General features: G+C 39.1%; 1 protein-coding gene across 16 annotated transcripts in view; it reads left to right on the top strand.

Moving 5' to 3' along the window:
* The window catches only part of ncam1b (neural cell adhesion molecule 1b), a 71,166-nt gene that overhangs the window by 27,519 nt on the left and 18,918 nt on the right, over positions 1-24,729 (top strand). For 6 of the 16 annotated variants that reach the window (XM_035153591.2, XM_035153590.2, XM_035153587.2 and 3 more), the window contains exons 2-10: positions 5,586-5,660; positions 6,898-7,107; positions 7,859-8,002; positions 9,407-9,544; positions 9,906-10,023; positions 12,065-12,225; positions 14,223-14,365; positions 15,550-15,573; positions 22,130-22,159. In XM_035153591.2, coding sequence (XP_035009482.1) covers positions 5,586-5,660; positions 6,898-7,107; positions 7,859-8,002; positions 9,407-9,544; positions 9,906-10,023; positions 12,065-12,225; positions 14,223-14,365; positions 15,550-15,573; positions 22,130-22,159 — 1,043 coding nt within the window. The remainder of the gene's footprint in view (positions 1-5,585; positions 5,661-6,897; positions 7,108-7,858; positions 8,003-9,406; positions 9,545-9,905; positions 10,024-12,064; positions 12,226-14,222; positions 14,366-15,549; positions 15,574-22,129; positions 22,160-24,729) is intronic. The other 10 variants (XM_035153594.2, XM_035153593.2, XM_035153588.2 and 7 more) reach the window with 2 other exon arrangements.

Raw genomic sequence — 24,729 nt, 5'->3', positions numbered from 1 at the left:
TAGCACAACATGTGCAAAATGTTAACATGAACATGCAGACATTCTCAACAATGAAAATGGTAACATGCTGTTGCTCATCGGATGCTAGCAGGTGTTTAGTGCAGCTGAAGGTGATGGGTTATCATAAACCAATGTTTTGGAGAAAGTGCACAGAATTTCATGGAAATGGTTCTCTAGGCATTTCACTAAACACCACAAAAATGAACCACATTGAGGCATTAAAGGATTGGAATGGCCTCATAAGTCAAGAAGACATTTCATTATTTGTACCATGTCTCAGCCATGTCTTTGCAGATGTACACTGCAATGGCAGCTGTTACCTCCTTCCAGTTTAGTGATTTTTTGCCATATGGTGCACTGCGAGCAAAAGCTTCCTGCGAAATCTGAGTATGAGGCTTGTTTTGTGCACGACTGCTGTTGTGGCTCATATCTGTTGACTCTCTGTAATGTTTCACATGATTCTTACATAGGTGATAACAGAGGTTGGTGGTGTTTGAGGCTGTTGTCAGGACCATAATTAGCAAAGTATGATTTTCTGGTCATTTCAGAATTTTCAGACCCATACAATGTTGTACATGTGATAAAAGAAGTCCCTCTGTTATGTATGAGCTCCTTGTTTTGTGTTGACTGATAGGATCCCTCTTGATTGAAATTGTCATGTGTTGGGGGATCCTCTCCATAGTCGGATCATCGGGGGAGTAGAGAGAGCTCAGCACATAGGATATGTAAGCCACCCTATATCCTGAGCTCTTTCTAGGAGCAGGGGAGGCTGATAAAAACAGCCCTACTCGAGGATAAATCAGAAGATCAACATCAATCCCTCCATCCATTATCTATACAGCTTATCATTTAAGGGTTGCAGGGGGGCTGGAGCCAATTGAGCTGGAGCTCACATTGGGTGAGAAGAAGATCATCAAACATGAATGTCTTCAAAATTAGAATAGTCTACCCTGTAGTTACGTTTTTGTGTGGACCAACATGGTGGACCAAGAGACCAACACTGCTGTCCTTCGAGCTACTCCCTAAGCATGGCAAAAAATGCAGTTCCAAATGAAGGAATTATGATATTGTTACATTAATTGGTAACAATGTTTAAAAATTTGTGCTTCAGGCGAAAATGCCCTTTTCCCGTGACGAAAGTCTGCCTAATGAATTAAGACTAAAAGAAGCGTACAGCGTATGTAATTCTCAACACAATGTAATCCTCTTTTTTTCTCCACTGCTTGCTCCTTTAACTTCTATTATGTGGAGACCCCATGCAGGCTCTGCCCTACTAGGTTTTAAAATGCCTTGGTTTCAAGGGATTCACGTTCTTATTAGATTTCTAAGACACACAGTTCCTTCCTGTAATTTGGCCACCCCTCCCTGCTTTGGAAGAGTTTTTCCGTGAAACTGGACTTGAGTTTGCTGTAGCTTGTTAGACTCTGTAATATATAAAAAAGTGAGGTGTTTGTCGGAGAGCAATTACCCTGTCCTCTTGTACCTTACTTTGTGAAAAGAGAAAGAGGAGCTGCCACTCTGCTTTTGATCTGAGAGAAACAATTAATGCGTGGGCTACAAAATAATTTAATGTGTAAAACTGTGGGTGTTCTTGTATTTTTAATGTTCTACTGAACATGGAGAAATGATTTAGCGAGAGGCAGGGAAGAGGATGAGAGATCATGTGGTGGAAATTCCCTTTGGCACCTTCATCATCGAGTGTCAGCTTGGAAGATATGAGAACCGTTTTGCATTGTTGGTTTTAATTTAGGAAAAGCAGTGTTAGGAAGTTTACTGACAGCGTTTACAAGCTGTCTTTCTGTTTTATGACATTTAGTCAATGCTAATTTTGATCTAGTTAGATGAAAGTTTCTGATATTCAAACACTTGATAGAATTTTCTTTCATGTTGTAAATGTTCCTGTTTCTCTATTATTTAGCTGTAAATGTTAGGATTATACTGTAGATTGAGTCATTAGTCGATTTACAAAAATAACTCATATTCATGGAGGTTATAATGTACAGTTTTGGTTTAAACTGTTTTAGTCATGTGTTGATTCAGCTTTATGTATATGAATTGTCTTGTAAGTGGTTCTTGTTGTATTTGATTTACCCTATCTGACATTTTCAGATGGTAAGAAAACGCTAAACAATCTGGCCTTTAAGAGGGCAAGGTTTTTGCAGGGCTGTAACTAGGGCTGGGCGATAAACAATGAAGATAATTATCGCAAAATAACATTTCCTCGATTGAAATATAAGAGATGGTCCATACAATGTTGATAGAGCTCATTCCATCTTTGACAGAAAACATGAACAGCCAATGATAATGAGAATAGCGCTGTGCAGAACCAATCATGTGGCTGGAATAGAGTTACAGCCATGTCAGGTCAGGTTGACACACACAGCGGAAAGCGTAGGAGTAGCAGCCGGCAGCAGCACACATGCTAATGTTTGGGCTACTGCAGCCGTGCACAACAGTATATCAGGAGTGGGAGCGAGATAAAAGAGAAAATGACGACATAAAATGTTAACGAAAACTTGAGCGACAGCGTCACCGAAGAAGACATCCCACGGACACAGCCCAAGGCTCCAGAGACGAGGACATTGTTGAAAAGAAGGGTCAGAGCAATTCGGTAGTGTGGAGATATTATGGCTATTTAAAGTCCGACAAGGAGCAGAATAGCGTGCACTGCAAATTGTGGAAAGCATGTTCCCACAAAGACAGCTCCTACCACCAATCTTTTTACCATCTGAAGCAGAAATGACAGAAATAGTGATTTGATTTATATATATCAATATCGACTAATATGAAAGAATGATCGTGATTCTTTTCCATATCGCCCAGCCCAAAACTGTATTCGTTATACTTAGATGCAACATATAAACTGGCATCTGTGTGTGCAATATATCCATGGCTTTATAAAACACATGAATAATTTTTGCTCTCAATTTCCTCCTCAAATGAAATGCTTTTGTAAGCATTTTGTATATTCCAGCATGATTCTGCAGAATCTGCATTACACTGATATATTACAGAGTATACACTAAATCCTGAACTTCTGATCTTCGTTCAGTTTTGACTGCACAGGAATCTCTAACGATTCATGGATGTATATAATGAAGCTCATTTAATTTGACCTTCATTCAGGTTTTTACTTAATTGGACTTTTTATAATAGGTTTATGACACAAGTGCTGAACATATAGATTTTCTTTTTTTGAGTTCCTGTATTTTCTTTCTCCGTATTATGTTCTGGTTTCAGCCATTGTTTTTGTTTGTTTTGTTTAATAATGGTGCTTTTTCCTGGATTGTGAATCAGTGTTTGTGTAAAGTGCGTCCCGACATTGGATGTGATAATGGGCTGTACAAATACACTTCCCCCGACTTAAATAATCATCATCATGCCTCCACTGCAAATGAGTTGCCTGTTTGTTTGCCTAAATGAATACCAACCGTACTTATTTCCACGGCACAATTAGAACAAAAGGGTTATCCATAAAATTAGCATAACATTGTTTTAGTTAGAATGGGGATAATTTGACAGCAGAGACAGTGAAACACCACAGTGTGCTTCACCCTAACACTGGCTCTGATGAGATATGATGGATTTTAGTCTGTAGCAAACTATACGTGGTAGATATAAAATAAAGTGTTGGATTTCTACCTTTTGATAAAACTGGAATCTAAGTATGAATAATGGATTTTTTTTGAGTGCAACGAAAGTATTATCACTATTATCTACTGGTTTCCCTGTGCTTTATTGACTGTGTGCCTTGGATATTTTTATTCCACTATTAGTTTTTTTTAAATCAATCGGTAATTGATTATTTGATTGATTCACAATAAGTACAGTAAATCCTACACTAAAGCCACTTAATGTACATTTTACTCTGAGTAGTTGCCTGCATGATGCAACCACTTGCACTCTGTGTTTTTTGTTTTTTCTTTGTTCCCATAGTGACCAAGTGGGCAAATCAAAAATAAATCATACGCCAAACATATACTATAAATAGATAGATGAAATGATTCGATTTTGGTGCCTGGGGGTCAAAGGTCAAGGTCACAGTGACCTCATGTTACTTTGAATGAGACATATTAGGACGGCCCATAGCGAATTTCATTACATCTGGCACGATTCACTTGGACTCACTGATAAATTTATTAGATTTCAGTTGTCAAAGGTCAAGGCGGCTTCAAAAAACATGTTTTTGGCCTTTTATCTCAAAAGGGAATTTCCTCAACTTTTGATCAGTTGTCACTTGACTCCAAGACAAAGTGATTATTTTTCATTTGTCAAAGGTTACAGTGACCTTTATATGAATCTGGAACAAAAAGTATGTAGAAACTGCACTGGTTGGTGGAGGCATACAACCGCAGAGCGGAAATTCTAGTTGTTTGTAACAAGTTAGTCATTCCTGCTCTCTCTCTAAAACATTTAGTTTTATGTGTTAGAGCTTCAGTATTTAAGCCCAGTAATTTTCAATACGTTTAAAGAGGATATTTAGGGTTTTAAGTAAATCTAAAAGTAAGAATTAGACGGAAGCTTTAATTAACAATCGTATTCAAATAATGACGTGTTGATGTGTTAACAGCTACAGGGCTCATACATTTTATAGCTCCAATGCACTAGAATTAACCAACCATTGTAAAGTAAACAAACATCAAAGGTCAGAACATCAATTAAGGGATTAGAAATGTTTTTGAAATGCGACAAAAGTAAATCAATTACTGCCTTTTCGCCTCATGTGTTGGCATTAAAGAAAACATTTGACGTTTTCTTTCCTCATGTCAATTAACTCTATGTGCCCACACCCGCCCTGAGCTCCAGTGGTCTATACACGTTCACACATTCTTACTCATGTATTATATACAGCAGGATTTTGGGCCCCATTTAATCACACTCCCTAGACAACCACAGGAACTCTGAACACTCCTCTGGGAGATTCTGCAGGAAACAAGTGAAGCTTTGTTCTAATTAAGCGCAGAAGAGTTTCAGACCATTCTTCTGTCTGTTTCAAATAACAAAAATCTGTTTTTTCATTTGGTTTTTGATGAAGTGAAGGCTGTCACTGAGAGCCGCAGTACATTTATCTTGCTAGACACAGCATGGTTTCCCAAGTCTTTTAAAGCATCTTAAATATAAAGTCCCTCAAAGTGAATTGGCAGCACAGCATCGGTAAGAACCAATGCTGTGCACTTTGAATGTTAACTGAATAATTTCAGTGATGCTTGATGTCATTAGTCTTGAAAGGACAAGAAGACTGCAGGCAAAAGGGGAAAAGGGAATGTCCATGTCTTTGGTAATTGGGCTGTGCAAGTCATAGCTGGCAAAGTCAGTTTCTTGATGTACACGACCATTGTTTTCTGCAGATTTTATTTCCTTTTTCGGACAATGAAAATATTGATGCATGTTTAAAGATATGGATGTCACCTACAGGCTGAGAATATAGTAGCTACTGTAAACCAGAATTAGGTTATTTTTTTATATTTATATATTTTATTTATTTATAATTTGTAAGTTTTTAAGAATTTCCTTCATGGTTGGATGGGTCATTTATTATGTTTAGCATCTTTCTGATTTTGTGTTGTATGTTTTTTCTCTTGTAGTGTCACTGGAAGTGCAGATCACACCAAGTCACGGTGAGATTAGCCTGGGGGAGTCCAAATTCTTCATGTGTGAGGGTAAGTATATCAAACCGTCCCGACTATTGTCCTTTTAACTGCTTAAAGATCAGCAGGTTAGTCAATACAAACCCAACATCCAACTATTACAACTGTATTTCAAATTTCAAACACCACGTATGAAATAATAACACATTTAGAATGTGAAATAAAATGGTGTCTCAGGTTTAAATATTTCACTTTGATAGGGCTTCAAAGAAGAAATGCACGCGGGCACACAAACACGTGTGTGTGTATATATATATATAGTTCTGTCTTATACCTGCCATCCTTTAATTACCAAACCACCAAGGTGCAAGTGACTTTTTAAGGGAATGTGAGAATCCACTCTGGTTGTTTTACCCAGAAGACACCCATTATTAATTAAAAGACTGAGTACAACCCTTTTGATCCAAGCGCCTGGTGCAGTGACCTTAAAGTAAACATGCTCTTAACGCGCTGATACCATTGACTTTAAACCATGTGCATGGATTGTTAAAGAAGAGCCAATATAACTGGCACTTAAAGGCAAGGCAGATTTATTTATAGAGCATGTTTCAAACACGAATCAAAGTGCCTCTCATATAGGCAGAGACATGATATTCAGACCCAACAAACAATTCAACTCAGAACAAAATCTATAAAAATAGATAATTAGATTGATGAATAAATACATGTGGATAAAAGACAAATAGACAGAAAATAATAGTATACAGTTAAAGTGCTGTTAATTGCAGTAATAGGTTGTTAGGAGCCCCAAATGCAACAAAGGATATGAAAGTGCAGTGTAGAAATCAATCAATCAAAGAGACAGGGTGCCAGGGTATTTCTTAGAGGAGATTAGAAATGTATAAAACGCTTGAGATAATTTGAATAATTTAAATAAGTAAATGGCATCAGTGCACGGACTAATACTATAATAATACAGAGAACTAGTACAAGTACTCCCCAAACGTGCATTCTTTTGCAAAACTGCATCACTTCACAACACATTATTTAAAAACCTTTAGCGGTGATTTAAAGGTCTGGGATGTTTATCACGTATCCATGCAGCTCCCTTAATGTTCTCTTTCCTATTGCCGTCCCCATTGGTTTATAGTGTCATTTAAAATGTATGAACCAGAGCCGTCTGTTCATGCAGAAGAATATCCAAAGCCACGGTGTTGAGTCTGTGGACACTGGTTGACTTCACTGATGTTTAATGTGCACCTTTACAAATGCTTGTTTTCTTATGTGCTGCTCCTCACTGTGCCCTCAGCTGTCGGTGTTGCCAAGCACATAGACTGGTTTGGACCGAGCGGCGACAGGATAGAACCGAACAGACCCGACATAACGGTAACCCGTAACGATGAGTCATCCTCCACCCTCACACTGTATAAAGCTGGGATTGAGAATGCGGGGACATACAAGTGTGTCGCTACCAATGGAGACCAGCAAGGGGAGTCGACCGTTAAAGTGAAAATCTTTCGTAAGTTTTTCTCCCACCTTACACACCCTGCAAATTATTGAGCGGTACAAGCACATAGGGAACAAAAATCTTGTTTATTGAACTCATAGTATTTTATTGACTGCTCAGGGGCAACACATTACTCTTTTTCTTTTCAAGTGAGGATAGATTTTTCATCAGTTCAATAAACGGTCGGAAGACCATTAGAGGGCTGCTTAATGATCCTGTCTGTTGTGCAGTTCTTGTGAGTAATGGCTTTTATTTTCCATGAATGCCAAACATCAGAAAATATCCATCAGCGGCAAAATCCCGTAATTTCCCAAACAGACCTGTCGTGTTATTTCAGTGTTTGAATGTTTTTAGACAATGCATAGAATCAATATATGGTGTCTATTTCAAAATGAGACAGAAGTTCTATTCTTCAGCTTTTTCTTAACAATGAGCGTTTGTCTCAGTAAGTGTTTAGAAAATCATTGAATTATATTTTTTGGGCATTTTTTTGGCGAAGCACCTTATTGTTGTCAACTCACAAAATCACACACAGTCACATTAAGCAAGTTATTACCATAGTCAGACCAGTTATACACATTCCAACTATAGCAAAGAAAATAGCTGCAGCAAGTAATATTTAAAAAATTAATTCTCACCCACAGTTTTATTGTGTGACACAGTATGTGAATACAAATCTATTCAGAACAGTCGTAAAAAGTGCACTTTTTGATGACACCTAAAATCAATGTGTAAAATATGTGTTTTGCATGTTTTGTTACAGAAAAAATCACCTTCACGAATGTTCCCTCACCCCAAGAGTTTACTGAAAGAGACAATGCCGACATCGTTTGTGACGTGGTCAGTTCCCCTCCTCCCACTGTCATCTGGAGATATAAAGGATCAAGAATACAGATGGAGAAAGATGGTAAGATGTCTCTGAATGGATCATATCTCAGTCTGTTGAGATGTGTTCTTGAATATGTTTAAACTTAGTTAGAAAAACTAACTCTAACCAACTCCTCTCACATTGAAGTATTGTTATATAATTAGTTTTCATAAAATCTCTTCATATCTATCATATTAGAATAAAAGCTTTGTGATGCTAGTTCTATTTCTTTTTAAAAAGTTAAAATTTGAGTTTTTAAATCAGGGAAGTATCAAGGTAGTCATACAATTTGGTAAATAACAATGTAATGTGGCCAAATAAACATAATGGCAGTTTTGTATTGTCAGCAAAGAATTGAAGAAAACTCTTAATCAAACCAACATAAACAACATGTAAAGAAAATATAATTGTTGTAACTGTAATAGACACAGGCTTCTTCATAATAGAAGACTAGATGATCAAAAAACAACCACAAGTGATACTGGATATGTAAATTCAACAGTGTCAGTGACTGGATATGGTTCACATCGGCTTCTGCAGCCATTATTCTCCGGGGTTTGTGCTTCCAGAGGAAAAAATTAATTTGATTTTGAATTTGAAAAAATACAATTGACTCTGTGTTCTTCACCCTTCACACTGAACAATATCATTATGTGTATGGTATTACTCACTGGAAAATAATAACACAAGCATGTTTATAAGTTGTAATCGTATTTTTAGTAACTACATGATTAAATTTATTCAGTTCACATTTCATCTGAAAACTGAAGGGGGTTCTTGTGGGCTTTGCACATATTTCTTTTTTTTAAATAGTTATATAAAATGTAATGTGCCCAAAATAGTCTGTTATCTGTTGCAATTCATTATATCAACCTCAGACCAGCAAAAATAAATCATACACTGGTTTGCCATGACATTAAAACTGGTACCTGGTTTAATTGCAGTTTCTTTATGTATTTCCTTTTAATGAAGCCGTGAAGCCATTGGAAATTATTGAACCTATAAAATCACATGACTGATGGTTCATATCAACTTACTTGAAACAGGTCAAGGGTTTACACAGAGATGCCACAACATTCAAACCAGTTACCAGTTTTAATCTTGTAGCTGATTGATGTGTACCTCTCACTAATGTTGCTCAAGGAAAATGCATACATTCAACATTATGTTTTGTAATGATAAAAATGCAATACAAAGTGACTAACAAAAACAAGTTGTGGAGGTGAGGGTGCTCTCCCAGCCCCCTCACCTCCACACAAGTGTTGTCGGACAAATATACTAAAGTCGGACAAGAGTTTACTTTATTTACTGTGTTTCTTTATATCACTCTGTAACCTCCTGGTAACATAGCAGCAGCTGTTCATCCTCAAATACGTCAAGTTATTGACTTTTCCCTGATTCTTCAAATATCTAACAGTGAATTCACTCTCTTCTTCCTTTCAGTTCGCTTTAAGGTGCTGAGCAACAATCACCTTCAGATCCGTGGCATAAAGAAGACGGATGAGGGCTCATACACCTGTGAGGGTCGCCTCATGGCCCGCGGCGAGATTGATCTGCGGGTCATCAAGGTCGTGGTGAACGGTTAGCGGCCTTTTACCCCTCACTATTACCTCTTCCTTTTTGTTCCTGTGTGCGTGCTTTTGTCCGGCAGGTGTCCCATAACGCTTAAATAAGCTGCCGATCCTTAGAGGCGGCCAGGCTCAACATCAATGTGGAAACAGTTGCCCAGAGCAACCGTGTATCAAAGATGTTTCATGCTAATGAAGTCGGTTTCCTGCAACTTCTGAGCCCGGCACATAAGAGTGCCTAAAATAAGTGCTCTGAAATGTGTCGCTGCTTCTGTTTCTGTTTCCCTCCTGCTGTTTGTCTATGTATCTATCTGCAGATATGTATGTTCTGTGTCTATCTACCAGTTTATTTTCTCTCTCTCTCTCTGACTTAGTGCTCCCGACCATCAGGGTATGGCAGTCAGAGGTGAATGCCACAGCAGATGTCGGGCAGCCTGCCATGTTGACTTGTGCTGCCGATGGCTTTCCTGAACCCATGGTGACATGGACAAGGTAAAACTCTGCTAACAACCTGAGATACAAATACTTGCAGTTACAGTTGCAGGAGCACTTATCACATGCTAAAAGAGCGTCCCAATAAAAAATAGCCCTGTTTATGTCAGACACACTGACTGCATCATGGGTGTGTGACGCTCGCTGAATGCCTGTTTTCATTTTGTCCCCCATGTTGTTAACAGGTTTGAGCAGCTACACAGTCTACACCTCACTGCTGCAGCACTTCATCTGGAGTTTCTGTGTCTCACCAATTTCTCACATGTGACGCACACGGTTTCCCGGCTAAAATAGATGAGGAAAAGATCAGTTGATCGTCGAATTGACGTCATTCCAGCAACACTACATAAGACTGACACATTTCACTCCAGTGTCAGTGTCTAGGCTATATCTACACGTCACAGTTACATAAATAAAAACATAAAATACATATATATAATTATATAAGTAACCATCTCAGCAATTTCGTGCTTTTTACAGGACAAAGTGAAGTTCATATGTGTGCTATATAGTCATCGGGTAGAAACCCATTTTTGCTACAATTATATTATTTCATATATTTTTACAAGTGGAGAAAAGTATTTTTTCTGGTGTGATCAATTTCTTTACATCACACTTCAACTTGTCAGTGATTGTTTATCGAACAATACTAGCAGGTGTATAAGGCTGTTCTCAGGTCTGTCAAATAGTTAACCAAGACGGTCAGCTTCTGTTGGCACTGGAGCAAATGTCAGCAGATCACCAAAGTCAAGATATTTTAGTCTAGACCATAAGGGTGAAATAACCAACAGACGGACCAGTCACTAAACCAAGCTGTGTTTTCAGTTAAAAATAATGTTTTGACGCAGGCAGCAATGGTTGTGATAAACATTTGGTTGTTGACCTTTAGTGTCAGCGGAGGTTTTAAGCTGCAACAGACCAATGAGGAATTGGCCTAATGCACCATATAGACACATTACCGTATAATAGTTAGTATCATCTTAAACATATACAATCCTTGCTCCTACATCCTCAGATTTGCCCATTGATACTTCTTAGTTATTGGCCAATTCAGTCATTTTCTCTTGCAGAAGAAATTTTAATTATCCAAGAAATTCACAGCAGTCTATTATACTTTCTTTATACAGCAGTGACCAGATAAGAACATTTTTATAGGCTTTACTTGACAAATAGACACTAAAGCCTTTGTTTGTTTGCAATAGTTAATAAAAATACAGTCTGTGAAACAGCCACACATTCCCACATCCACATCAGTAACGGTATTGGTCATATGCACCAGTTTACCTGCATCAAACTGAAGACCAGAGTTTATATGACCCTCTAGGGTTATTAGAGATATTCTGCTAACTGGTTTATTCATTGCAATAGGATACTTGACCACGGGATATAAAAGGTGAATATAAACAGTGAAACCTGAAGACCAGAGTGTCATCAAGAGCCACATTGTACTCTGTGTCTGAATACAGCCATTGATAGGCTCCTGCTTTGTTCTACTGTTCCTGTTTGTCTTGTTTCCAGGACAGCAGGCGGCTCTGTAGACAGTTTAGAACCTGAGGGTCACAAAGTGCAAAGAGTCCAAGCATCTGATGCTCTTGGTTTTTATTGTTAGAATTAACATTATCCTGTAGTTATCTGCAGTCGGACGGAACCCGCAATTAAAACCGCCTGAAACAAATGATCACAGTCAGAGGTCCGAGAACATTATCTGTTTTGGATCCTTGGTAAACAAATTATAAATGTATCTGACACTTTAAAAAAACAAATGTCAAAAGGCTTACAAAGGTACATTATCTACCAAATTTTCTGAAAACATATTCCGCTTTCACCTTTTTCATCACGGCACTTCTTCACTTGACCTTTTTCAAATTGTCATCGAGAAACGACTTGCATATTTTCTAAAGCTCTGTAGGTCAGGTTTAAGAAAACACATTTTTTTGAAGAGCAGTGACCTGTTAACATGGTACATATGAAATAATGTTTGAAACATTGTGAAGCATATTGGTTAAATAGGTCTAATATTCCACACTTGTTTTTCCCACAGGGGTGACGTGGTTCTCGACGCAGGAGAGAAGTACAGCTTTAATGAAGATGGCTCTGAAATTACAATAATGGATGTTACCAAGCTGGATGAAGGAGACTACACATGCATTGCCAAGAACAAGGCTGGGGAAAGTGAGCAGGAGCTCAGTCTCAGAGTGTTTGGTAAGGAGACACATTTTATATACACACATGAATTAAAGTGTTAATATGAAATGCTCCGAGTGTGTGGGAATGAAATATAAGAGTATGTAGGTGGGTGAAGAACTATTGTATGGTTTTGTGTCTTGTTTTCTAGGGGATACAAGATGAGGTGTTGATTCAGTGTGGGTTGTGAACGTTTCATGTAAGGATGGTGTTTAAGGATTTGGAGAATGAACTCAGCTGAACTCTTTGAATTCTGTATTTTTCTTCTTTTTCTTAGTATTTTCCCTCTTGGTTGTTGCTGCCTTTTTTTTGTAACATAGAGAGACGACTGTAATTTCAGTTAAAATCACAGTATTGGTTCATGTAGACATGAGAGTTAATTTTATATTGAAATAGCTTGTGAACTTTATTTTTCTAAACAAACGAAATTACCAAAGCCTGGTTCTTTGGATCTCAATGGATGAACAATCTCCATGAATTTACTGAAGACAGCGTTCAAAGCACATTGTTTAGCTCTTTAGCAACATGTCCCTCATTACTGGGAGGATTTTCTTGCACTCACAAAGCTCTGGTTTTCTTACATCAAAGTGGAAAACGCTGTGCTCCCATATTCTGAATTTGAAAGAGTTCTTTAATGGTACCTGTCAATACCAAGTCTGACTGGAGATTCATATTCTTCCAGTACAACTGCACAGTGCACACAAGGCTGTAAAGCCCCATTTAATTTAACTATAAATTTAAAATCTGAGTTTCATTCAGATAGTGTGAGTGTGTTTTAATCCTTGCTCATTTCAAACCAGTGAGAAGATCACAGATGGAAACTGAAATAAAGAGATCTCTCATGTGAAATAGCCTAAACGGGTCTAGGTTTTCTGTGTTTGTGTGATGTTCGAATCTAATTGAGAATATCGACTTTCAGAGCATTTAAATAGGGCAACACTGAAATTAGTAAAGCAAACTGCCTGAGAGCTGAATACCTCTGAAGTCAGAATATATGATCTGCTTCAATACCTTTGTAGAAACGTACGTGAGTGTCGGAGATATAGCTGCAGGTTTACACAGGAGTTATTTATCTTTTCTCTTTGTCTCCAGCATGAACAGAATAGGTAGATATGTAGCCAGCAGCAGAAACCTTTAGAGACACTCTGCACCTGCAAAATACAGAATACTTCACTTGCTGACACACATTACTGTGGATACTGTTATTGACTATGTTTACATGGACGGCAATATTCCCATTATTGACTTTATCCTAAGTAAGATATTGTTTCGATTATGATGTTTATATGAGTTGCTAAAGAATATTCCATTAATATATTGTCTGGTTATGACTTTGTGCAGTTGGTAACTGACGTACATGTCGATGTTGCAGTATGCTGTGAAAGCTCCAATAACCGCTGCATGTTCAAATCGTTGATTCAGAAATCACAAAAAGACAAGACAGACTGTCCTTTGTTTATTTAACAATTATTGGCTGAGATAACAGCATTTTAATTCAAGGCTGCAGTTGTTTTCTTGTGCTGAAAATTGTCTTCACTATATTGAAGTGACCTGCGTGGAGCTAACCCATAGCCTAATCCATGCATTTCATCCGACATGGGGGGGCATGGAATAGATGTGAGGGTAATGCACATCCTTAAGCTGCAGAAGAGGCACTTCAATTTGCCTTGCTCTGCTCATGTCACAGTTGGGGCCCCCTGCTGTGCTTTCAGGTTAGCTCAGGTGCTCTGTAACAGAGACAGTTTGCCTAAATGTAAACAAAAAGGACGAACGGCTCCTTTGAGATAGGCAAAATAAATTATAACAGGAATTTTACAACTGCTGGGACTAGGGAAGCTTAAATACAGTTTTGCTGCCAAGAAAATCCCCATAACCTGTCAAGCTACTGATCCTCATCCTCTCTTTCGAACTAATTCCAAATCCACGGAGTTGCAATTGTATCTGTGCTGTCAAACCACTTGCCTGCTCTTGATATGCATGTGTGGCTGCAATGACTGTGTGTGTGTGTTTTACAGTCAAACCCAGGATCACATTCATCGTGAACCAGAGCACGTCAGAGATGGAGGAGCAGGTAACTTTGACTTGTGAGGCTTCAGGTGATCCAACTCCCACCATCAACTGGAGCTATGGCGAGCGCGCCTTCACCGAAGGAGAACAGGTGAAATAATATATACAGAGTGGATGACAGCAGTCGCTAAATGACTAAATCCTGGGTATCAGTTCTGGTCCTTAAGGGCTGATTACCTGCCACCACCTTTCCTTTTAAAGTAAATGAAACACAACTAGGATAAAGTAGACAGATACTGTCTGTGTCCCAGTTGCACACTTTACATGAATTCTAACCACTTTGTAAGTGGATTAATATTACTTGCTCTTTGTAATACCTCCAAATTGAAAATTAGTGCTGTATCTCTGAATCTGCACTTCTGAACCAGTTTCTTTGCATTGAATTAAATTTAAATTTTCCTATAGTTAACTCTATGAGACTTTAGTCTGTCATGTGGAATTGGGACACGGTGACTGGTAACCACCTGAGAGGAACACAACCCAGCGTGTGTCAGGGAGAAGAATTGAACACCTTTAACCTGAATTCTAGAGGTATATTGATCATGTGCAGGTAGGGAACCCCTGCAGTTTCATTATGAAACACCCACAGCAAGGTTTATGTACTGCTGTTTATTTTCCCTAAATTACCAGCTCCTTCGAGACGGCCCAATGGATTTCCTGTAATTAGCTGAGCCATACTCAGCCAGTAATGTGGAGTACACTCAGATTTGACTTGAGTTTTTTTTCCGAATGTCAAGAAAATCTGCATCAGAAACCCAATTATAACATTCCCAAAATAAGCATGTAATTGAAAGCATAATAATTAATCTTCGTCTGCTTCTTATTGTATTTGCTCGAATGAGCACTTGAATGCTCAAGTGTTAGTCACGCATTTTTCAATCACTATTGCCATTATTCTGCTCATACCAGTGATTGAAAAGTTTTTATATTAAAATTTTATAATTTTAATCAGATATCCTGCTACCACCTCATATATTTGTTTTGGCAAAGCATTGGGTTAGAGCTGGCTTTTTTATTTTCCATTACATCCTTGATTCCCCTGTATGTTCTCTTGGTAATATCCTCGACAATATTCCATGAGCAAACCCTCAAAATCAGTCAATACGTGATTGGTATTCTTGAACATCTACTGCCCACATGGCCTGTTCCTTCAAGGCCTTGGAGTCTTGCTACAGTTGACAGGTAATAAGAGGGAAAATGCTTCAGAGATAAACTGTAGCTCATGGAGGAATTCTGGTGCCAGTCCATTACATGCGCTACATTTTCTTCCTACAGGCACATCTAAACAGGATCTATCAGGTATGAAATCTGCGTGGCACAGAAATGTACTGGAGTAGTGTTGCAAAGTATGCCTCCATATTTGACAATCCCCCCCACTGAAATAAAGTAATCCCTTTTTATTGAAAAATTCCCAGCTGTTTCTTGAAAACCCCAAGGAATGATCTTATCAGAGTTCATGAAATTGATTCGACTATTGCATGCTTCCCAAACAGAGCCTGAAAACTTCACTGATCTTGTGACACAAAGTGTGTAGAGCTATGTATCCCATGAGATCAGATGAATATTTGGTTAATAACATAATGGAGAAACACCATTTCTGTGTCGCTGTCGCCTGATCATTTCAAACTTTCCATCACAGCATGAGGGTGTCGGGACTCAAGCCCAGCTCAGTGTGTCTGTCATCTCCATACTACTTTAGATCGTCTAACATTTATGTCGGTATCACCTGAAAATTGAGGCTAGTAGTGATCCACCTGAAATCTTTTGAGTATCTCACACTCAACCCCTGCAGACAAGATATATGAAATGTGAGTGTTAGACACATAATGATCACAGAGGTGGTCGGTGGAGAAGTGGATAAACTGACATGGATTCGAGCAGAACACAGGCACTGTGCTCTGTGAGGCACAGCAATATGAACCTTTTACACATTCTATCACCTGTCAAACTTACAGGGCTGAATGTTTGATATTCAAAATTAGATTTTGAGTGGAGCCTCACAAGCGCAAATAACGCTACCACCACATGAAGCACGTCATGACTCCGTACACAGCAGCAGTTCACACCTCAGACCTGTTATCCAGTGTAGAGGAGAAGCACCTGGCAAAGCTGCTGTACCTCAACTTCCTCTTGTCTCCGGGACAGGTCGGCTTTGTTTGTGGTCTTGAAGCTGTCAAAGTGAACGAGGAGAAACTTATCAGAGCAGAGCCGTGTGTGAACACAGCTCTACATCCTACAATTTCACAATTACATGTCATAATGGATAATTTTACTGAAGTTTTAAGGACTGACGGCATTTGAGGGCTGAAGAAATAAATCATATTTTTCTTATAAATAACAAACAGGCAGCAACAGTTTGCATCACCGACCAGTTCTCTTCACTGTGTGGTCACTGACGTGTGGAACCATGGCGTGTCACATGACACGTCATGACGCCCATCTGTGCTGTGGTGGCAGTGTGCTTTGCGCTCTAGTCTGCAGTACGATGCATTATCTCTTCAAAGAAATGATTAGCAGCCTCACTTAATCACTGTGGAGTAAGAGTAGATACAGTTTTCTTTTAGAGTTCGGGTTATCAGCAGGGGAAATGATTTCCATGGTGGGGGCTCTAATGGTTGCATGAGGAAATGGCTGCTAATTGTTTAATTGTCTTGTTCAGTTTGTCCGTTTGAAGTCTGTCTGCCATGCTTTCTGTAATCATCACAACAGCTGTATTTCATCTGGAATGGGTGTGACAAGTGAGACAACATTCATTTGGGGTGGACATGTTTAATTGAACCAAAAAAAACTGCAGCTGTTAATTTGTTCGTAGAAACTTAAAAGGACGGAAAGGGCAACGTGTTCTCATTAATATATGAATATGAGTTTTTTGTATTGGTCATGAAACCAGTACAGATCTGAACTGTGCCTTTTTAGATGTGTGGTGATGACGAATAGCCAGAATTAATTAGCAGTTTATTTAAATGTGTTTTCAGTTCTTTGGCTCCTTAGTCAGTCAGACACTCATTTTTCTCATCTGTACAGCTCTGGTTATTATTAATTAATTAATTCATATACATTCAGTACATATTTTACCTTATTCATGCATAACCCAGCAAGAGACAGTGAATATACAGTTTTTGCATATTTGTTGTTATGGTTGTCCTCCTTCGTTAAAATCTTTAAAACTAGAATCTAGCCAGGGAGGACCTTAAAAAACGATCCACAACACAATGTGGAGCACCATGCAAAGACATTGTTTCATAATGCGAGTGGGCAAAAGCTCCACAAGGTATTTTTAAGCATTTACACTTTCAACTTTCAACATCTCAAGTAGACCCTTAGTAGGACGACTATTAAAATTAGAAGTAAAAGTAATAGAGATGGTCATGGTTTTATATATATTCACTTTTCACATGAGAACTATATTATTGATGCTGTAGCAGACGGAGGCGTCATGATAGTGAATAACTGTATAATATGTGAGCATAAAGATCTTCCAAACCCTGTTGACTACTACTGGTGATATTCAGCTATTTAGCTATTCAAATCTTGGTCTCGCTTTGTTTGACTCTCTTTCCATTTTCATTGTGCTTTGGGGTTTTAAAGGTTAACACAAGAAGAAACTCTTTCATTCTGAAGATTGTGAATAAAATCTTCAGGGTTGGCAGACAAAATAATTGTTCGACAACCGTGAGTTAAGAGATGCACAATGTGAGGATTAAAGGAGATTACTGTATCATACAAAAGAGCCGCAGTGGGTCTATACATAAAGAATAAAAAGGATAAAAAGAGCAAGTTAAAAGAGATATTGTACACTTGTGGTTTTATACCTGCATAGAGTTCAAATTGCAACTATTATGAGAATAGTTTGTTTTGTTTATATCCCAATGAAAGTATGTCACTGCTCAAAAAAACACTTAAATCGCACATTAGATCGTGAATAACTAATTATTAAAGTTGAAAATCTTTACCAATGTACATTGTATAATTTGTTGAGAACAACATCATCAACCCATTGAGGCCTGGATTCAAAACCACCCCGAAGATCAAAGTTTAAAAAATATAATCATAGGCTGATCCAACGTTCGTGAATTCCATCACAGCAGCTCAAAATGTGACTCAGCAGTGTTACGACTTGTTAAACCCTATGAGACAAATTGTGATTTGTGAATATGGCCTAGACAAATAAAATTGGATTGATTGTGTGTATGGCCTCCACGTGCCTGTATGCACACCTGACAACGTCTGGGCAGGCTCCTGATGAGTCTGTGGATGGTGTCCTTGGGGATCTGGATCAGGGCATCAGTGAGCTCCTACACAGTCTGTGGTGGGACCTGGCGGCGTCGGATACACCGAGACATTACATCCCGTAGTTGCTAAATCGGATTTAGGTCAAGGGAACGTGACAGCCAGTCAATGGCATCAATGTCTCCGTCATCCAAGAACTGCCTACACACTCCGTCCACATGAGGCCGGGCATTGTCCTGCAGCAGGAGGAACCCAGGGCCCACTGTCGCTCTGAAGATTTCCTCCTGGTACCCAACAGCAGTCAGGGTACCATTGGCTATGACATGGAGGTCTGTGCGACCCTCCAAGGATATGCCTCCCCAGACCATCACTGACCCACCGCCAAACCGGTCCTGCTGGATAATGTTACCAGCAGCATAACATTCACCACATGTGCTCAGTGTGAACCTCCTCTCATCTGTGAAGAGGACGGGGCACCAGTGGCAGATCTGCCAATCCTGGTGTTCTCTGGCGAATGCCATGCTCTTGGGACTGTGCTTGGAGGCACAGCAAACCTTCTTGAGACATCCTGGACGGGCTGGCCTACCTGTGTAAGCTGATTGGGCTGCAGGTCCCACCTCATGCTACCAGTAGTGACAAGGACACCAGCAGAACACAATACTAGAGAATAATTAGTCAGGAAGGAGAGAGCTATTGTCTGTGGCCACCACATGTACAGTAAATCCATTCCCTTTTGGGGGGTTTCTTGCTTTTGCCTCCATTGCACCTGATGTCACTTTCATTTGCACCAAAACAGGTGAAATTTTTTTAAACTAATCAACTTCTCATGTGGTATTTGGTTGTCTCGTTCTTTAAAATGTCTCCACTGTGAGTGGCTATAGATAAATGTGTCGGTTTAATGAATGAAAATGGAAATTAAGCTTTTTTCCATATTTTGTACATTATAAGCTGCAAGTATCCAGAAATATTTTGAACCATAGAATGAAGTTATAATCAAATGAAACTGTAAAACTCTTTTAGTTAAAAGCTCTTAAGACTTGCTGAAACAACCAGACTTTGAATCGGAAATTAAACAAACGTCATGATTGTTTCGCTTGGTATGAGATCCTTAAAGAAAAAATGTGTATACCATTGTGTGGCGGACGTGTATAAGAGCATCTGGAACAGAGGAAGCTTTAAACATTGCTCGTCAGTGCAGAGAGGAGCTTTGTTTTCTCCAAACACAAAAGGCTCCTCATTTATAACGGCACACCTGCTGGCTCAGTAGTAGGAGTGATGTCAGTGATTTTTTTTTCTCCTACATGCTTGTCAGTTTTCACTGGTGCACTGGCAGAATTTCCTCGCCTCAGCAGTTAATGACATGGGACGCTCACGATATGCGAACTCATCAGTTTCAGTCAGGCGTCACCCAGTGAATAAAACAGCCCGGGTTCAGTACATTTATGTGTGTAGGGTACTCGTGTTAGTGTGTCTCTTCTCTCTGCCCTCCTCACGCTGACATCACATTTCATGTCAGAACAAAGAGCAAGGATAATTCTCTCTGTAAGGAAATAACAATGGGCTGGGAAAGATCCCAAGGGAACCGTCACCATGTTGCTGTGCACGTTTGCTCGAGGAGCTGATTATGTCGCGGTGTCTTCTCTTGCTCGCTCGCATCTGCTGCTGTTCGATGTCCTTTTGTCTTAAACAAACACCTGTCATCGATCGGACGGCGACGGTTGTCAGCTCGCTCGCTGCAGACGAGTGTGTGGATGAGGGTGGCGATGTTACACACCATTAGGCTGCCTGTTTTAATTGGGCTACCACTCTTTCTCAGCACGGTGGTGATATGCAGCCAACTGCTGTTTGTAATGATGCACGGTGCACAGCAGTGTGTTTTGCTGTGACAGTAGAGGACTAACAGTGCTCCTGAGGACATAGTGAAATTCGACTCATACTTCGATATGAAGAGGTTACCAAGTTTTTTTCTCACCTCCCGCATCGGTGATCGTTTGTCAGTGATCGTTTGTCAGTGATATTAACCACTTGAATTCAAACACACCATGGGTTTTGTGTTATTTATAAGCCCCCAGTATTGATTATGAGAGGATAATACTGGGGCTTGATGTTTTGCCCTTCAATTATTCCAGCAGATTGCTTTCTTGACATTTTCTTGCTGTTGCACCTGATGAAATAGCTGTTTATCATTTTGCTTGTTACGCCTCAGTACTTTTTCGCTATGTGGGCCATCACATCTCATTGTCATGCTTAACATTTTCTCGTCAGCATCATAAAATCTATAGAGCATGCTTTCCAAATAGCTTTTTGTCTTGTGGAGTTGGGCTCTTCAGTGTCACTGTGATTTAACTTGACATAGCATGTTGTCTAGTACAGTGCAAATATCTGTAATTCAGCGGTTTGATTTGATCTGTCATGATATCAAGTGATGCTATATTCAGCAGACTATTTGTCTTTATTCAGTAGAGTGAGAGAGACTGTATGTGATTTTATGTCCTGAGTCAGTCTCAATAACTAAAAATAAAGCTGTAGCACAAATAGTGTTAATATCATACACTGTACATAAAGATGGACACCATGACCCCTCTCCAATCGCTCCCTGGTGGCCAGCTGCAGTATAGGTCATAAACCCTGCCTCTTCCATGTTAGTGGATGGGACATGGACCAGAGAAAATGTTCTCAAGAAATGGTCACTGTCATTTTAGGTAGTTCCTATCACACTGATGTATGTTCAAGTATGTTTAAGTGTGGTTTTATTTAGTTATACAAAACGGGGTGAAACACCACGATTGACAGCTGAGACTGACTCACGATTGGTCGAGCATGTGTGTTGGCGGATCACAACACCGCGGCTCATTCCCTCCGATCGGCTTCTTTTCTCGGGACAAGTGGAGACATGTCATCTATCTTTACATTCAGTCTATGCTTAACATTCAAAGCAGGATATGTGACTTGTTAAATTACTCTACAACATACAGTATATCACCTGGACGCAAAGATTAATTTCAAGAAGAGCTGCTCCATTGAAAAACATTTCATATCTAGAAACCTGGCAAGTGTTGTTTCAGTGACATTTTTTATATGCCCAAATAAAGACAACAGTCTGAGAGTAAATTATCTGCTATTGGCAGTTTGGTACTTATCTTCTCGTTATTGCTTCAAGCCTCACGAATAGATTGTGAGTCGATAATTGCTGCACGACTTTTACAAAACAGGCCAACATATCTCTGTTGTTGCCGTGTAATGGAGTCGCCTCCTCTGATAAACCAATAACCTTCTTATCTGTCAGCATTTGCGCTATCGTAAATGCCTTTTAGGCTTTTAGAAAGCAGCGTTTGTTCGAGTCTGTAGTACTAATAAAAAAACACACACCATAAAATTATCTTCAAAACTTTTGTCACATAATAGGTTTCTCCAGAAGGCAAATCCAAAGCATAGCTGTTATTATATCTGTGGACCTTTAGCGAAATCAGACATTCAGCTCAGGTTCTGTGAAAGCACAGGAAATAAACTTTGGACACTTAATACTTGCATGCAATGTGCAGCATCCCAGCTTTACCTGGATAAGGATTACTTTCTAAGAATTGCTTTTGCCTTGTGTTTGTTGTTCTGTCTCTGTCCTCCGCAGGCATCATGGACTCGGCCTGAGCATCACAAGGTATTCTAAATGCATGACTTTTTCCCTACACCCATCCATCTTTCATGTCAGGGGAGTCTAATTCAATTCTGGATGGATGCAGATCAAATTTCTTGATCAAAGAAGGGTCAGGGAGAGAATAAACCCTGAGAGCAATGCAGAAGCCAAACAGGCCAGAGCAAATCTGTCTGTTTGTTTTACTTGTTTGTTTTCTATATAAACTTAAAATGCAGAAGCGCATTTCAGACGGTGTCGGGTTTTTTCCACAGATATTTAACCAAGCCTGTGAGAACACAAGTCATTAAAGGACAATCAGAATTTAAAAAAAAATATTCTATAGATTCAAAACACGACTCTGAAATCTGTTTTTTAGTTGAAACACTTTCCAGATCTCCATTTCCCCCCCCTACATGTCCAGACTGCCAATTCTTGATCATATTTTTGATCGATTGTTGGACCAAAGACGACTGAATATGTATATAAAAGAAAATGAAAGATGCCTTTGTGCAGCAGCCCAGATTATCAGAGCCAGGCACTTTTCCTGAAAGAAAGTAAAAAATTGGCAAAAGACATAAACACATAAACCTTTCTCCCATTTTCTTCACTCACACAAAATGTGTTTTACATATGTGAGAAAATTGGTGAGAAAAACCACTTCTTGCCTAATGTTTGTGGCAATTGCACTGTACTAGAGGACAGAGCTGTTACAGATTCCTTTTCTGGCTTTCAGATAAACAGAAATTTGTGCTCTCACAAAGTATGCCATCAACGTTTTATTGTTATTTATACATTTGTACCACTTGACATGATATGAATATGTATTTTTGGACCATTTGGTTCCACAAATAGCCTTTCTATTTTACTTTCAAATTGCAGGAAGCATAGCACTTAATCTAAATTGGTCTTTTCCTTCTGCTCATTTCTGTAAAAATATTGAGAATGCTATATTTTCTTTCATTCATTGTTTTCACATCAATTAGATTCGAGATCAGGTGAATGTACAAAGAATACGAAGCTCCAAAAAGCTCAAACCAGTGCATCCTAGTTACTTAAGTTTCTCGTTTTTTAAGAAGGATAAAAATAATCCAAAGCAAGCACCAATTTTCCCTAATCCTGGAACACTGATAGTTTAAAAATGCATTATGCTGTCCTTTTTATTTTTAAGAACTGTATTTTATTAAGCTGTTTCACAAATTACATCTCGACAGCACACATGCAGCCCATTTGTAGCTTTGGTTGTGAGTGTTCTGGTCAACATTAATGGATTGGGTATAGTAATAATCTTCAGGAGCATGAGGTCTTGTGACGAGCTACAGAAGGGGAGGTATGTTCCCTCTGTACGTGCTCCTGTTCCAGCTGTGTCTCTGTCTCCTCTGCTGGTGAAGCTGTTTGAAAGCTCAGGTGTCACTGTGGTTTGATTTATTGGAGGAGCTTATGCCTGAAAGTCTTTTTTTCGTTCTTCCCCTGTCCTCCTGGTGTTTTATTCCAGGTTTTCAAATAGACGTGGAAAGTGGTTTTACACCTATTCGTTATAGGTAGTAAAACCAAAAATTATGACCAAGAAAAGGTTTCATAAAGAAAGCCACCGCGGTGCATTATGCATTAACTCTGAAAACTATAGTTATGAAACATTAATGACTCCCAACATTAAATTGCAGAGAACACATCATTTTCCTCTGGTGGATAATGATATTCATTACAGGCCTCATATAAGGAGTACGTGGCTGCAGCCCCTGAGAAACTGGTGACACTTTGATTTCTCTCAGAACGTACGAGCACAAAATAAAAAAGAATCAATGTTGAGGTGACTAACAATGACACAGTGGTCGCACAGTGTGGCATGTTGCACAGATGCAGGAGTCAGGAGTTGAGAGGGAACATTTTCTGCACAGGGGTCAGAATAAAAGGTTAGTGTGTTATGTAAGTGTCTCCCTGGTCCTGCTACCCGCTATGCATAATGAATGGCCCAGACATGCTTTGTCTATTGAATTTGAATACAAACCAACGAGGGTTTCTCTAACATGGCCGCCCAGACCGGGCCCTAATTCAATATGTGTAAAAGCATCCGTGCCATTGTTTCTCCTGTAGCTTGGATCAAAGCCATGAATGCAACCAAAAGGGAGACTGAGATATTCAGTTCTGTGGCATCGTGTTCAAGGAACCATTCACAAAAACACAAAAGCTTACTGTATTGAAACACTTGCATGTCCCAAATCCATAAATTAAATTTAATCTGTTGAAGAATTACTGAGACCTTGATGTACTGTTTTTATCTAAATGACAGTTGAGATTGTCTGTGTCATTGGCAGCATAAACAAACAGTTGGGTTGAAGTTCACACAAGTCTTTTATGAGGGGAAACGAATGTTTACAGTCTGTATAAGAAAACATTTCAATCGACTAGATTTAATCTTTAAAAGAAACATTTCCAGCACTAGGATAATACTATCTGGAACTTGATACCTCCACAGTTTAGTGTCACACGACAACAACAGTCACAACAACACGGAGCTGTCGACCTTGGCTGGGAAGCTACTTAATGGTTGGATGTTGTAGCTGTGCCTATCAAGTTAATGAAACCAGGTATCTTGA

Source organism: Hippoglossus stenolepis, chromosome 4, assembly GCF_022539355.2.
Source record: "Hippoglossus stenolepis isolate QCI-W04-F060 chromosome 4, HSTE1.2, whole genome shotgun sequence".
In the NCBI taxonomy this organism is placed as follows: Eukaryota; Metazoa; Chordata; class Actinopteri; order Pleuronectiformes; family Pleuronectidae; genus Hippoglossus; species Hippoglossus stenolepis.
Note: the sequence above shows the minus strand (reverse complement) of the source record. Positions and strands in the feature narration are given on the sequence as shown.